General features: G+C 35.1%; 1 protein-coding gene across 7 annotated transcripts in view; it reads left to right on the top strand.

Moving 5' to 3' along the window:
• RSRC1 (arginine and serine rich coiled-coil 1) overlaps nt 1–15,834 on the top strand; it is a 422,496-nt gene that overhangs the window by 245,161 nt on the left and 161,501 nt on the right. For all 7 annotated transcript variants that reach the window (XM_056807600.1, XM_056807599.1, XM_056807601.1 and 4 more), the window contains one exon: nt 11,862–11,913. In XM_056807600.1, coding sequence (XP_056663578.1) covers nt 11,862–11,913 — 52 coding nt within the window. The remainder of the gene's footprint in view (nt 1–11,861; nt 11,914–15,834) is intronic.

A 15,834-nucleotide genomic window follows, 5' to 3' on the forward strand; every position in this document is an offset into this window, starting at 1 on the left:
GTGGAGTGAGCAGGCGCAGAGGACCCGGAGGGAAGAGCCCCGCCCTGCTTCGGGAGAGAAGCCATCTTCCCTCCCAGGACCCAGCTGCGGCTCAGCAGTTTGCGCTCAAGCTGAGCCACTTCTTTGGCTCTTCGGTGAAGTGGGCTGTTTGGATGAGGAAAAGGCTGATTCCCCGACAGAGGCGGAAGGCTTCTCAGCTGCTCCAGATACTAAAGCAGTATTGGTGATGAAGGTGGTAACAGTTCCGACATTTAAATGCCACCTGCACGTGGGCTGTGCACTGCTTGCTCTGCGCTCCTTGGCGCTGCCCTGACACAAAAGAGGCGCCATTGGAGGAGCTGAGGCGCTGGAGGAGGTGAAATACCCGGATGGTTTCCCCGGGTTACTGACACGTTTCCCATCTCGCCGTCCCCTCCCCCACAAGAGCTCTCAGCAGAGCTTTCAGGGGCTCCAAAATGGCACTTTCCCCTTGGGGAGCTGTTTTAGTATAATTGATTTATTTTGTGGTCCCGCCTATTTTATGCATTTAAAATCATGATTCTGAGAAGAGGTCCGTGTCCTCATCGGCCTGCTGACTGCCAAAGGACGGTTTGACACACGTACCCCCATCTTCTGGGGGGGCGGTGGGGGGTCATTGGGTATCGGGACTTCCAGATGCTGTTTCTAACTTCTACCTCCCCACTGACATCATTTGTAAAGAGAGTTGACTTTTGGGGCAGGAAGACCCGGGTTCAAGTTATGCTTGGAACACATCCCTGTTCAGTGCTCCAAGTCATGTCTTGCCCTTGTTCAGCACAGCACCCACCTGCCCTGCTGCTTCCTAGACTTTAATTGAGTTCCTCCACGATTGAAACCTCAGGTCCAGTCCCCATTCTTATCACCATTTTACTTAGTTCTTGTGCATCTGGCAGAACAAGTCCCAATAGATGATGTACTGCTGCAAGGTATTATTATTATCATTATCATTATTATTATTATTTTAACCCTTCCCCTCCATCATAGAATTGGTTCCAAGGCAGAAGAGTGGTCAGGGCTAGGCAATGGGGGTCAAGTGATTTGCCCAGGGTCACACAACTAGGAAGTGTCTGAGGTTAGATTTGAACCCAAGACCTCCCATCTCCAGGCTTGGCACTCAATCCACTGAACTACCCCTACCCTCTGTTATTTTTTTTCATTGTTATTTTTGATTTTCTAGAACTCATTGTGTTCGTTTGATTTACAGCCATCTAATAACACTAAAAAACCATCAGAATGAAGAGGAACTTGTGTGTTAGGGGCTGATTATTGAGATAACTGAAAGTATGCAGAATTTCCCAAGTGTAAGTTAGCCTTTATCGTTAATTAGCCTTCATCCTATTCTACTTTTGACCCAGCTTATTTCCCTAATGAAGTGCCTAAGCATGAGTTATTTACTGATGGCCCAGCAAAGTGGATTTCCTATCCATTTTTAAGTAATAGTCCAGGAAACAAACATTTTTAATCTGTTTGTTTTTTTCTTCTTGAATTATTAGACCAAAAATTCTGAATAACTTCCTATCTCATTGAGTAGTCCCTGAAGTATTTTAGTATTTAATCAGTACGATGTTGGCATTATAAAATACCTAAGAACTTTTTCCTTTAAATCTTACTTAAATTGGTATTCCATATTCTCTTAACTTTTCTAGAGGGGTGATTATAATTTATTACTGTGTAGCAAATATTTCCATTAAAAATGCTCCAAAAGACATAATTAAGTAGACATCTCAGTAAGTAGGCCCTCAATAAACTTAAATATGTAGTCGTTGTTACCAAATTCTAAAATTACATTTATTATCTATTGACAAGAACTTTAATTGTAGTCACCTCAATTAGGACACTATAAACAGCCTATCTTAATGGAAAAAGAGGGAGATTTTCAGAAGAGCAATTTGATTAGGAAGTAGACTAGATTATCCCAGCTCTGGCTACCTCCTGCTTCCTTACTATCTAACAATGGCAGGTCAACACTTCTAAGCCTCAGCATTCTTATTAATAAGATGAGAGTTCAACTGGATAGTCCTATCCAGATGTGAAAGCTTGGAACAGCTAACCATTTGGCCACACCATAATACCTTCACTAAGGGTTCTGACTGACTCTGTCCCGTGAGACAATTTATAGTTGTATGTGAGAAAGGAGTTAATTATTTGCTTCTCATTTATAATTTTCTAGTTTTACAGGGAAATTAAAACTAATGGATCTTAAGATGTAATAAATTTGCAATTTCAGTTAAAGGGCTGTTGGTAGAAATTTGGGACCTTTCCTAAGGTTTTAATATTTAATCTATGAACACTAAAGCACTAATTTTGGTGTTCATAGAGTATACATTCTTGATATAAGTGACTGTTGGTACAATCACTCTAATGCTTAAGAGCTTTTGATAATTTATGTAATAATCACTTGTTTATTTAAGGCAAGCGTTGGCAAACTTGTACAGGGTTCAAATCCAGCCTGCCACCTGTTTTTGTACAGGTGATCTCTAGAATGCTATCAGAGATTTACTTGTCCAGTAGGAGACATCATTCATCAGGGAACACTGAAAGCCACACAAAGTCCCCAAAGAATAAAGGGCAAGAAGCAACTTTGAGGTATGTGCCTCTGGCAGAGAAGAGAGCTAACTATGGATCAAAGAGGAGAATAATTATATTGAGGTCTTAGAGTACTCAAAAGTAATTGAGACATGAATTCCCTTAATCAGATTTTTCTCCTAGGGTATGCTTCTGTATTTGTACCTTGTAAGTTTGTGTGTACTCTTCACACTGATGCTGTATGTATCTGTGGAAGAGTGTGTCCCAGTTATGCGAGTAACTGTTTTGTAGGTACTGTTCTTCTTATGTCATTTTATTAAACACTCTTGCTTTGATCTACTGTTAACTTCTAGCTGACTATTAAAGGTAGGAACTTGTGAGCTATAGTTCTGAAAATCATTCAGTCAATCCCTTCCTCAAAAAGTTTCAGGTTAGTAAACAGGAACAAATGGATCTTTTGTTAAAATGATGAGTAGTATCTATCTAAAACCATCAGTCTTTTCCATACTGGGGATAAGCTAGAAGCCTTCCCAGTCAGATCAAGGATGAAGCAAAGATGCCCATTATCACCACAATTATTCAATATTGTACTAATAATTCTAGGTATAGCAGTAAGACAAGACAAAGACATTGAAGGAATTAGAATGGACAATGAGAAAATACCACTCTTTGGAGATAATATGATAGTATGCTTAGATAATACTAGAGAATCAAATTAAAAACTATTAGAAATAATTAATAACTTTAGCAAAGTTACAGGATAAAAAATAGATCCACATAAATAAACAGCATTTCTATAAAATAACAAAGTTCAGCCCTAAGAGATAGAGAAATTCCTTTTAAAATAACCATAGACAATATAAAATACTTGGAAGTATTCCAAGACAAATATAGGAATTATATGAACACAATTAGAAAAACATTAATTACCCGCAGTCAAGACTAGTCAGCATAAGAATGACAATTCTACCTAAATTAACTTACATATTCAGTTCAATACTAATCATACTGCCAAGTAGTTATTTTATAGAACTAGAAAAAAATCATAATTCACCTGGAAGGTCAAGGATATCAAAAGAAAAAAAAACTGTGAAGAAAGTAACTTGTGCCAATTCTCAAACTATATTGCAAAGTGGTAATCATTAAAACAATTTGGTACTGGCCTAGAAATAGAGAGAAGGTTTAGTGGACTAGATTAAGTACACAATATATAATAGTAAATGACCATAGTATTCTAGTATTTGGTAAACTCGAAGTTTCAAGCTTTGAGAATAAGACTATTTGACAGAAACTGTTGGGAAAACTGAAAAGCAGTTTGACCAGAAACTAGGTTTAGATCCACATCTTGCACTTTATATGAAGATATGGTCAAAATTAGTACATGATTTAAAGATAAAAGGTGATACCGTATGCAAATCGGGGATCATGGAATATTTTACCTGTCAGGTCAATGGAAAAGGGAATGTGACCAGAAAAGAGTTAGAATTACAAGATGTAAAATTGATCATTTTTTATTACATTATTTAAAAATTTTTTGCACAAAGACTTTTAAAGCAAGTTTCTCAGATAAAGGCCTCATTTTTCAAATATATAGAAAACTGTGTCAGAATGATAAGAATGAGTCATTCCCCAAATAATAAGTGGTCAAAGGATATGACCAGGTGGTTTTCAGTTGGAAATCAAAACTGTCTGTAGTTATATAAAAAAAAAATCTAAATCGAAATTGAAATTAAAAGAATACAAATTTAAAAAACTTTGAGGTACCACCTCACTTCTGTCAGATTGGTTAATATGACAGATGTTGGAGGGGATGTCAGAAAACTGGGTCACTAAAGCACTGATGATGGAATTGTCAACTGATCCAACTATTATGGAGAGCAATTTGGTAATTTGCCTTAAGTGCTCTAAAACTGTGCATACCCCTTTGCCCAGCAAAAGCTTTACCAGGTCTGTATCCCAAAGAAATTGTAGGTAATTTAAAAAAAAAGAGGGAAAGGACCTACACCAACAAAAATATTAATAGCAGCTCATTTTGTGGTGATAAAGAATTGGAAATTGAGGAGTTGACCATTAATTGGGGAATGGCTGAACAAGTTGTGGTCACCTATAATTTTAATTTTTGTCTTCACACTTTGCCTAATCTCTGATACATGCGTGATAGAGAATGTTAGATGGAACTGAATAGACTTAGTTAGACTTGAGTTTTCTGCCACAGAATAACTGAAGTACTCTGGACAAATCACCAAGCCTGGAGATGCGAAATCCCAGCCTACCTGTCTCAGAGAGTTGTTGGGAGGAGCTGATGAAATCCGCTGAATCTTCCCAAGCTGAATAACCTTAAAGAAGTATCCCTTTCCTTTTCATTGCTGTCTTTCTCACTGCTTACTAACTAGCCACACTTCTTTCCCTCTATTATCCCATCTTCCTTTTTGTGATTTAACAAATTCTTTTTCTTTGCCTTTCCACCTCTTCTCTATTTTCTGCCTGTGTCTGCCTGATTTTTCTACTATTCCCTGCATGTTGTATGGAAGTAAAATCTTTAAAAATATTTATTGTATTTGTTGAATAAAATGGTGTGTTCCCTATTCTTTTTTATGTGACATATAATTCCTTATATGTCAAGACTGAATTGAGTTACATTTTCATCCCATCTAAAAAGTCAAACATTGGCCCTTGACCCCTGCCCACTGTGTCATTTATACTTTATCACATGCTAATATGACTAAATGTTTTGATAAGCATATAAATAATTGATCTTAGTTATTAATATTTAGTTAAATTTTTCACAAATTAACCTCTTTTTAGGATGCTATGTGGGAGAAAGAAGGAAAACTAGTATTAAAGAAGGACTTACTACAATAGCCCTAAATGTTTTGTGTTATACATATGTATTTATATTCATTTCAAGGATTGCATTAGAGCTATGAAAGAAGAAGAATGACCATACAGATTGGAAATCAAGTTTCTGTCAATACTTCTTAAATGTGACTTATAGCATTTTTATTTCTGGACTTAAGACAAGACCATCAATTATGATGAATTGTGAAGTGGTTTTGTGATTAGGACTAATGTCCACTAAAGAACCAGTAGTTGACCACCTGCCTCATTTTTAGTTGTTACTTAAGCCAATTATTGATCCAGGGTCTCCAGAAGTGAAAGGAGAATGAATTGTTTCATTCTTTATATATTTTTCCTTAGCACCTGGCACAGTTCTTGGCACATGGTAGGCATTTAATAAATGCTTATTAATTCATTAATCTATCATACTGTCTACCCCTTAGCATAATTATCTTTAACCTTTTATCAATAACCAGAATTTCTCCAGGAATACAGATCATACCTCAGAGACAATCTAAACTTTGTCTTTTTGATATAAATATTACTACCTGAAATGTGAATGATTTGAATTTATTTTATGCAATTCAAGCAAGAAGAATTAAGTCTTATTCAAAAGCACAACACACAAAACAACTTTGAAAAAGTCATTTTCGTGTACTTATAACTATAACTTTCAGAGTTTTTTTCCTTTTTTATCAGATATTCCCAACATCTCCTTTCTATTCAGAGAAACTGGAATTCAGCTACCTCTCTTCTGATTTTTCTTTAGTTCCATGTCTTTCTCTTGTTGCATACTAACAATTATCTCTGTGCATTTCTTCTTGTGGTTGATAATGTAGCTTCAACTACAATAGGAAAGTCAGTCAGATGCCATTTATTAAGCATTAATTGTATGCTAGGCACCATGCTAGGTGTTATAAATACAAAGAAAGACAAAACTGGTTCTTTCCTCAAAATAAAGCAGACATTAAAAAAAATTCTGACTCCATTCTTGACATTTGATGAGTTACAAGTTGATAAATATGAGCACACCATCCTCCAACTATTTTGGGACATAGATAATGTGAAAATTTGTTGCTCTCGAGTAAGCATGTTTATGAAAATTCATTATATATCTATAGCAAATCATACATATTATGTTATATATTATGTTTTATATATATGTATACATAATTATAAATGGTAACTTCCAAAAAAAAAGAATTATAGGTAGCCCCTATTTACAAAAGACCTAAAATTTTAAATAGCAATGATTATCTCTTAACTACAAACTTTTCAATATTGGAAGGGTTTCTTGGAAAATTATCTATTATAAAGCATGTCCACTAAAGGATATGGTTTTTAAAACAAAATTATGTGTAAATTGGCTATATTTATGTTGATATGCTCTTTGCCATAAAAACAAAGTTACAAATGTTTCATATGTTCACAGGCTAGTCAATAAATGCCTCCTTAATCTATAGTGTAAAGATGGCATGTAGAGCAAAGTGATAATCTGGAGTCCAGTGGCAGGTAGAGTAGGATCAGCTAGGTTGCCTAGTGGGCAGACAAATATGAGGACATTGGGCATTTTAGGAACCTGAGGAGTGGGGCAGGACAGGCTAAGAACGGATATTAAAAGGGAGGTGGGAAAATTCCAAAGATACACTTTTTACCATATTTTTTTAGTATAAATTCTTCCTATGGAGTCCTTAGGGTCAATGTCCCAACCAAGAAAAATAAAGGAAATACCACCTCTTCTACACTTGTTTTCCATGTCGTTTCTTCTTCCTCTTCCTTCTTTCCTCCATCTCATCATTTGAAAATGTTTGTTATACTGTGAAGGACATTATCAGGAAAGCAAGATCCTAAGATATCCACAAAGGACAGCTAGAGAAGGAAGTGTTGGAGGCTGATTGAAGATCAAAGCACATTTATTTCACTTTATTTCCTTCATTAGTTACTCATTGTATGTGTGATATATGTGTCTTCTATCACAATTTGAGCAATTGGGAGTATGTATTGCATAAAAGCACTGGTATAATCTATATCAAACTATTTACCACCTTGTTGTGGGGGACAGGAAGAGAGGGAAAGAAAAAAATCTGAAACCTAAAATATCAGAAAACAATTGTCAAAAATGTTTCTACATATAATCGAAAAAATAAAGCTTTTTTTTTAATGGTTATTTAAAATAGATGGAATTAGTTCTGATTTCATGTAACAGATGATTACAGATAAAGCATTCAACCTATCTAAGGCTTATTTAGATTCAAAATACATTATACCTAATTCCCTTAGAGTGTTTTTGGGAGACTCCATTAATCTATTACATGTAAAGTTCTTTGTAATCTTTAAAATGCTATAGAAATGTCAACTATGGAGCCCAATGGAACAAAAAAGAAGTAAAAAATAACTTGTGAGAAGTGATAGGGGTAGCGAAAAAATTCAGAAGACTTCAAACACATGGCAGAAAATTCCAAATACCAATAACGAAACTTCTTTAAATAGGTCAGATGCTACCATCAACGATCATTTAAAGTATTGTGTTCAATTCTGGACCCCATGTTTTAAGAAAGACACTGTTAGAGAGACAGAACCAAGATGATAGAATAGCAGGAAGCATTATACTGTGCCCTGCATCACTTCAACACCTCCAAACACAGATATAGAAACTGTACCTGGCCAAAGCCTGATGGGAAAATCCAGGAAAAAGCCCAAGGAATTATTTTTGCAAGCTGAGGTCATCATAGAGATTTATTCAGAGAGGTCTGTAGACACTAGAGATGGGATCTGGCCTAGGGTATTGAGCCCCACAGGTAGCATACCAACACCCAAAAAAGACTGTGTGCCAAGAAAAAAGAAATTCATAGACCCATACCAAGGCACAAGAGCAGGAATCTAGCAGCTCTGTCCTGTATTGTCCAATTCTAGGTGATCTTAAATATGTGACTCTTGGAGTCAGAAAATGAAAAATTGCTTGTTATACTACCACAACTCTATAACCATGCTCCTTCTTGTTTTCCTCAGTTCACAGATTTTTCTTGATTTGCTTCTCTACTATACCTCCCTTTGTTGCATAAGACTTTTGTACCTTTCTCTTCCTGTTTTTTTTTTAACCTTTTTTTGGGCATAATTTATTACTGTTGCCTTTCCTTTTTGCTATGTTTGTTTAGTTTGTGTTTCTTTTGATTAAAGTGATTACAAAGCAAATAATCTACTCGTGTCTGTTCTTTCCCTCTTTTTATCTAGTATGTAATGATTTAGGCATATATTTTCTTCCCTATTAGAATATGTCAGGGATTAAATTTGCTTTTTCTTTCTGTCCCTAGTACTTAGCACCATGCCTGCCATTGTAAGTAAGCTCATTAATAAAGTTTTTTTTAATATTACAAGGTTACCTTACAAATATAAATGAGGAAATGAAACCAAACACACACAAGGAAAATATAGGAATATTCCAGCAAAAACCCTGAAAATTAAAGTTTGTCCTTAAACCATATCCAATGGCTTAAAGATTATAAAATCATAATTTTTTGAGTTGGAAGAGGTTATTGCTGGAAGCCTTTTGTTTTGAGGTGAGAACTCAAAATCATTAAAAAAATATTATATGATTATTATTAACCATTTATTTATTTTTATCATTTGTATTATTAGTCATTTGGGGAATGTTGAGAGTGTTCTAGAACTTTTTTCCTCTCCAAACATTTTATTGTATTTTAAACTAAAGGTAAGGAAACTGAAGGGATGCCTATAAATAGAAGAATGGCTGAACAAAGGAATGTGATGAAATATTATTGTGCTGTAAGAAATAATGAATGTAGTGGTTTCAGAGAAATCTGGAAAGACTTTTATGAACTGATGCAGAGTGAAACAAGCAGAACTAAGAGAACAATCTACACAGCAACAGAAATATTGGAAAAATAATCAACTTTGAAAGGCTTTGTAACTGATTAACAACACAATGACCAACCAAAGGGTTTATGATAAAATGTGATATTCATCTCCAAATAAACAGTTGGTGTATTCAGCAGATTAAAACATTTTTTCTTCTTTCTGCTTTTTTTTGTGAGGAGGGGTAGTTATGGCTAATGCAGAAATTTTTTTTGCATGACTATACGTATTTGTAATCGATTTTGTTTTTCATTCTCACTGGGAGAGGGTGGGAAAGAATTTGGAACTATAAAAAGAATTTCAAGTCTCCATGTTTTAAAAAAGAAATATAGAAAATGAAAAACAACAATTAAAATAGTGAAAGTAGATATATTTTATTCTATATATAATAACTCTTTTAAAATACTAAACTTAAAAGAAAAAATGAAGCAGACGTACCACTGTAGTAGATGACTAATATCACAATATATATAGCAATCACTTTTTACTGTTAGCATACTTAAGTTTATACAAAAAATGTCATACTCTTCTTTTGATATAATATTATCAAAGGGATTGTCTTTACATTCTCTGTGGTCTTTTATGAGTAATTGACTTGAACTTAATCACATAATACTTCTTATAACTTTGCAAATATTGATTATCTTCTCTAATAAAGAATATTTCAATCTTTATATTACAAAAAAATATCACATTGTAATGGAATGTACATCTTCTTTAATGTTTTTATGATGTTTCTCTGTAATGGATTTGCACTTTTTTCTCCTTTTCTAATACCTGATATGACTTTTTGACACGTTGTATATTTTCCTGAAACTGTTTCCTTACCTTAAAATGAAGAATTAGAGAACCTGTAAATTCCTTTCTAACTCAAAATCTATGATTCTCTGTTCTTCTAGCCATTACATTTAGTTTAAGGATAAGCCTTAATTTTCAGAATTGTTGTTGAAACTCTCCTATATGGTACCTTTGTATATGTGGTTTCATTTCCTATTCATTTTTGAAAGGCACAGTTTGAGGCTATGGAAAACATTTATTTATTTGCTCTTCATTTAATTAGAATAGGCAAAGTACTAGGATCAATTATTTCTTCAGGGGATAGAATCAAGAGCCTGTGGCCCGTTTCCTTTCTCCAAATGCATGCTGTGTATTTGTAGATATTCACACATATATACATATAGATATAATGAATCATTATTGTTAGTGCTTTAGTTAAAAACTTTAAAGATGTTTTTCCTTTCTGAGATGTTCCTTAAAAACATTTGACTAATTTTATATTTAATCATTTGTTTATTTTGTTTTATATCTATAGAATCAAAAGTAGGTGATTTGAGTATCCCTTTCTGTTCCTGGCATCATTCAACACCAACATATGTCTTGACTTTGTGTTTTCCCCAGAGTGATAGTATTTGTAAACTACAGTAATATTTCTAAATTATCTTAAAATAGCTATCTAATTAAACTATCTTTATTCATTTGACAAGTATTAAATACTTCTTTTTATAAGACATTGTATTTACAGTGCTGTAGAAAATATATTAATCAATTCATGTCTTTAGGGTTATTTAAAAGTTGCCATTGATCAAAAGTTAAATTCATAAGCAGTATATACATAGTCAGCATATGATAAAAATATCACACTAGTTTATGATGGTTTCTCTATTATTATTAAGATCCTCTTTAAGCTATTATTTTTTTCACAAATCACAAAAAACCAAATTGGCAAAGAAAATTAGTTTACCTTTATGAAAGGATTACATGTCACAGATGACAACAATGTGAGTAATTACTTTATTCTTTAAATTTTTTCACATTTAATTTTTTGCTGATATGTTTATAGATTAATTATGAAAGAATCTTTTGGGACTTTAAGTATAAATTGTTCCCAAAATTGAACATTCAGATTTTTTGAAGAACTCTTCTTTACCCTAAATTGAAATTTTAGTTCTGAGCTTTTTCTCATTCTCTATTACATAATTCCATGTTTTATTTTGTACACTATATTATCAATACTGGACTGAACACTGCTGCATCCTTTTTAGTGTTAGAGAAAAGATAGAATTGTGGATAATGGCCATTTGTCAGTGAATACAAAGGACATAACTTCTGATTTCTTCTCTCCACCCTTCTCAGCCAAACACATTTTAGAGAATGCCAAAATTTATTAAATTTGTCTTGACACATTTATTTGACTTTTTGCATTTTCAGACACTATCTTAACTTGTTTCAACAGATTTTAAAACTTCACACAATAAAAGGCACTACAAGCATATTGTTACATCTTCATCCTGTCTCATTGAAATATATATTGATTTTTTAAATATGTTAAGCCTTCCTAAATACTACAACCCTGAGTTGATGATAATAAAAGAGCAAGAGATTTTTCAATAACAAATAAAACATATTGGTAAAGATTAAAGGTAGAGTTCCATTTAAATGCTTAAGTGAAAAAAGTTGATAGAGATAGAGTAATATACTTTCAGAGGTAGGCAAGTGGATTAAAGGATTGATAATAAGTGAAACTCCTGGAGATTTCTGATACTCAGACAGAAAGCTGAGTCTATGTTATTACTGCTGAGTAATTGTTTTTCTGCTTTGTTTCACAGCCACCTGCTGAACAAGCCAAAGCTAGACTACAACTGGTCCTTGAAGCTGCTGGTAAGTATTGATAATTATCTTTATTGAGCAAAAATCACATGTTCTGTTCAAGTTTTTCTTGTTGAGGTACAGTTCCCCCCAAGTCATATTCTTTCCTTTTGTTTTTAAAAACTAATTTGTTCTATCTAAAAACATCCTGCTTTTTTTTGCTGAATTCTAATTTCATTAAAACTTTTCTCTCCTTTGGAGAAAAATGAGGGAAGGATAGCTAAGGAAAAAATATTTCTTTTGAATCTTTTCCTGTTTCTGTGAGACCTACAATGATATGGTACACGTTCTGATCTAGTCAGTCAGTAAAAATTGATTAAATTTCTTTGTATCAGATACCATGTACTAGAGGCTATGGTCCTGAGTGTGAAGATAGAAAGAAAGCATTGGACAGGCCCTGCTCTCAAGGAGCTCACAGTTTAATGGAGGAGACAACATTTACACAACTCTGAATAAACAAAACTATTTATCAGATAAATTGGAAATGATCAGCAGAAAGCAGGCACTAGAACTAAGGGATATCAGGAAAGGCTCCCTATAGAAGGTGAGATTTGAAGAAAGAAGGGGAAGGCAGAAAGTAGAAACCAGGATGGAGAGCATTCCAAGCATGAAAGTCAGCCAGGAAAATGCCCAGAGTCTGGAGATGGAGGGTCTTATTTGGGGCACATCAAGGAGGCCACTATCACTAGTTCGCAGAGAATATGGAAGGAGGAGCAGGAGGGGGCAGGGTAAGATGTAAGAAGACTGTGGGGATGAGTGGGTTGTGGAGACCTTTTAACCCTGTACAGTCTTCTGTATTTAATCCTTGAGATGAGTAGGGACGTGACACAGCCAAACTTCCATTTTAGGAAAATCATTTGACATCTAAATGGAGTATTAGATTGGAAGAGACTCATGGTGGGCAGAGCAACCTGCAGGCTATTGCAGAAGTCTAAGCATGAGGCATGAGGATTTGCACCAGAATGGTGGTAGCGTCAGGATAAAGACACGTATGTCAGACATGTTACACAGGGAAAAGGAGCAGATTTCAACAACAGAGGTGAGATTCAGGAGTTGAGAGTTTGGAGTCAAGATGAAACCTAGGTGGTCAGCCTGAATGACTGGAAGGATGGTGATACCATGGATAGGTAACAGTGGAAGTTAGGAAGGAAGGAAGGTTTTAGGGGAAAGATGCTGATTTCAGTTTTGAGCCTGTTGTATTGAAGGTGTCTGGGACATCCAAATCAAGATGTCTGAAAGGCAGGTGGAAATACAAGACTAGATTTTAGCAGCTAGGTTAAGGCAGAATAAGTACATCAAAAAAAGGAAACATTTCAATTTCCAGTTTCCTACGGGGACTATGCACAAGCTACTTAACTTCTGCCATATTTCAAAATAGGGAATGTTCATTGCTTTCTCCTGTTGAATAGAAGTTTTGTCTTGTCTTCCAGCAGTATGACACACTCACTTTGCTTTCATATACTCAATATTGACAGAGGCAGTAAGCTTCTTACCTTTCTCATCTCTGTGAAGACCATCTTACCTTGTACCCTTTTAACTGTTACTTTATTCTGAGCAAGCCATATGTATTTAGGGAAACTTAATATGATTAATACATTGACTAGCGAATCAATAAGTATAATTAAAGTATGAATGGTGTATGAGCCTTACTCTGATATGGTCTTTTAAGGAACACTATTTCATGAGGTATAAATACCGCCTGTCTTTGCTAGTTTACTGTAGCACTATTTAAAAATAACTTATAATTATTAACTCGTGATAAAAATTGACAAACTCCCCAGAAATATTACTGCTAGTAATCACTCTCATTTTTATTAAGTCTTGTCCTACTTGATATCTATTTATTAGTATGTGATAAATGTGAGTTTTTCCAGTGTTGCAATAATAAATTTTGCCCCCAAATATGTGTTATATGTATATGTATGTATGTGTATGCATATATAGTGCGAGGTAACAAAAGTAAAATAATTTAATCGTCCTTTGTGCACATATTTCATATACAATTTTACGAGGCATTTTCTTTTTTTAATGTTTTTGAGTGTTTAATATCCCAAAAGACAATATTTGTTTCAACATGTCCCCCCAAAATCATAATTTTCACCAATACACTAAAAAGCATTATGTCATAGTTTCAAGTGTATGTATTTCTTTCTCTATCTTTTAATATGTCTTTGAAGCACATAATTATAAAGCAGATGTGACAGCCTGGATCTCAAAGTGCATAATGTGTTTGTGCTGCACCCAGCTGTCTCTCCTCATTTTTTAATTTAGCATTCTTAAAGTATATTAAAAATACTATGTGTTATAGATCATTTCAGGCTGCCTCCTGTGGATCTGAGTGACATTCAAAATATTCACAACATTCTAATTTTTAAAACCTACATTTGGATTATGAAGTTCTGTTACATAATGCAAACCACATGCCCAACAATTAATTAGGCAGAGTTACTTCTTAATATGTATTATATAAACTGTCTTATAGAATAATGACCATGTTATGTTGTATAAAATGTTCTTCCATTGATTATTACCAAATGATATTTAGGCTAGGAAATGTATCTCTTATTAATATGAAGATTTTGCCCTTTCATTGTTAGAAGGGAGTGGGGTGAGTTTTAAAAACAGTAGTGGCTTTATGGACTTTTTTATGCTTTGGGTTAAAACATAACTTCTCTCCACATTTAGTGACAAAAGTACCTATTTATTATTTCTGGTGTCAAATCTTTTAAAGCAATACCTTCGAGATAACTAGAAACATTTTTTTAAAGTTTTTACCATCCCATCTGTAAAATTTCCATTTGCAAAAGCCTAATTTGTAAGATGCTTATATGTCCCTGCATAATGGAATCTCATAGCCTTCTGAAGGAACATGAGATAAACTGGGCTATTGCATGGGCGCACTCTTAGGGGCCATTTGCAGTAGACTTGCTGTCTCTCCTGGCATTTCAATGTTGCACTGGCAACTTATTTTGTCCCCAAATAAATAATACCAGGGTGCCACAGACCACAGATTTTGCTGCCTCTAAAAGTAATGATCTCATTTAAAAGTGCCTCTCATTTTACCACCCCATAGGAAGGCCTGTCCCTTGCTCCCCTGCACTGAGGACAGACTGCCCTCACTTTTTGCTTTGCCTGCTCTAGTTTTAGGAAGGGGCTGTCAAAAGCCATCATTGTGCCAGAGTTTGTACCATTCTGAGTTAGGGCAAACTCACAAAGTGAAATAAACATATGAAAGAAGATCTACATGTTCAGCAGATTCCTTTTTTTTTTTTAACTCGATTACCTTCCATCACAGAATTAACCCTGAGAATTGTTCCTAAGGCAGAAGAGCAGTAAGGGCTAGGCAATGGAGGTTAAGTGACCTGCCCAGGGTCACTCAGCTAGGAAACGTCTGAGGCCAAATTTGAACCCAGGATTTCCCATCCCCAAGCCTGGCTGTCTATCCTGTGAGACCCCCTAGCTGCCCCTCCAGGAGCTTTATTAAGCTGCCTGAGCCCTGGGGGAGACACCTGAACACACCATCCTTGCCATCCAGAAGCTCCCCGTCTTGATTCTCTGACACTTCCAAAAGATGAACACCAAGTCTTAGGCTAAGCAAACAGTGAAGAAAGGACTAAGGCTTGGAGAGATCAGATGAGCGGCATGAGGCAAAAGTTGAGGCTCAGTTCAGACACCGAGGCTGAGGGAGAGTCAGGGAGCATGTGGCAGCTTGAAGCTCATTCCCACTCTGTTCTGAAAGCTTCACTGGAGGAGCTTGTGCTTCTCCCCAAGCTTCAAGGCACAAGACTTCCAGTGAAGCCAGTTAATTCTAAATAGCATGATCAGAAGCCAAACTTGTAGGTGACTTAGGCCTAACTTCTCACGAAAGAAAGAAGCCACATTCAAGTCTCACTCAAAGGCTTCTTGCAGCTTTATGAGCAAGGTGATTCTGCA

Source organism: Monodelphis domestica, chromosome 8 (genome assembly GCF_027887165.1).
Source record: "Monodelphis domestica isolate mMonDom1 chromosome 8, mMonDom1.pri, whole genome shotgun sequence".
Classification (NCBI taxonomy): domain Eukaryota; kingdom Metazoa; phylum Chordata; class Mammalia; order Didelphimorphia; family Didelphidae; genus Monodelphis; species Monodelphis domestica.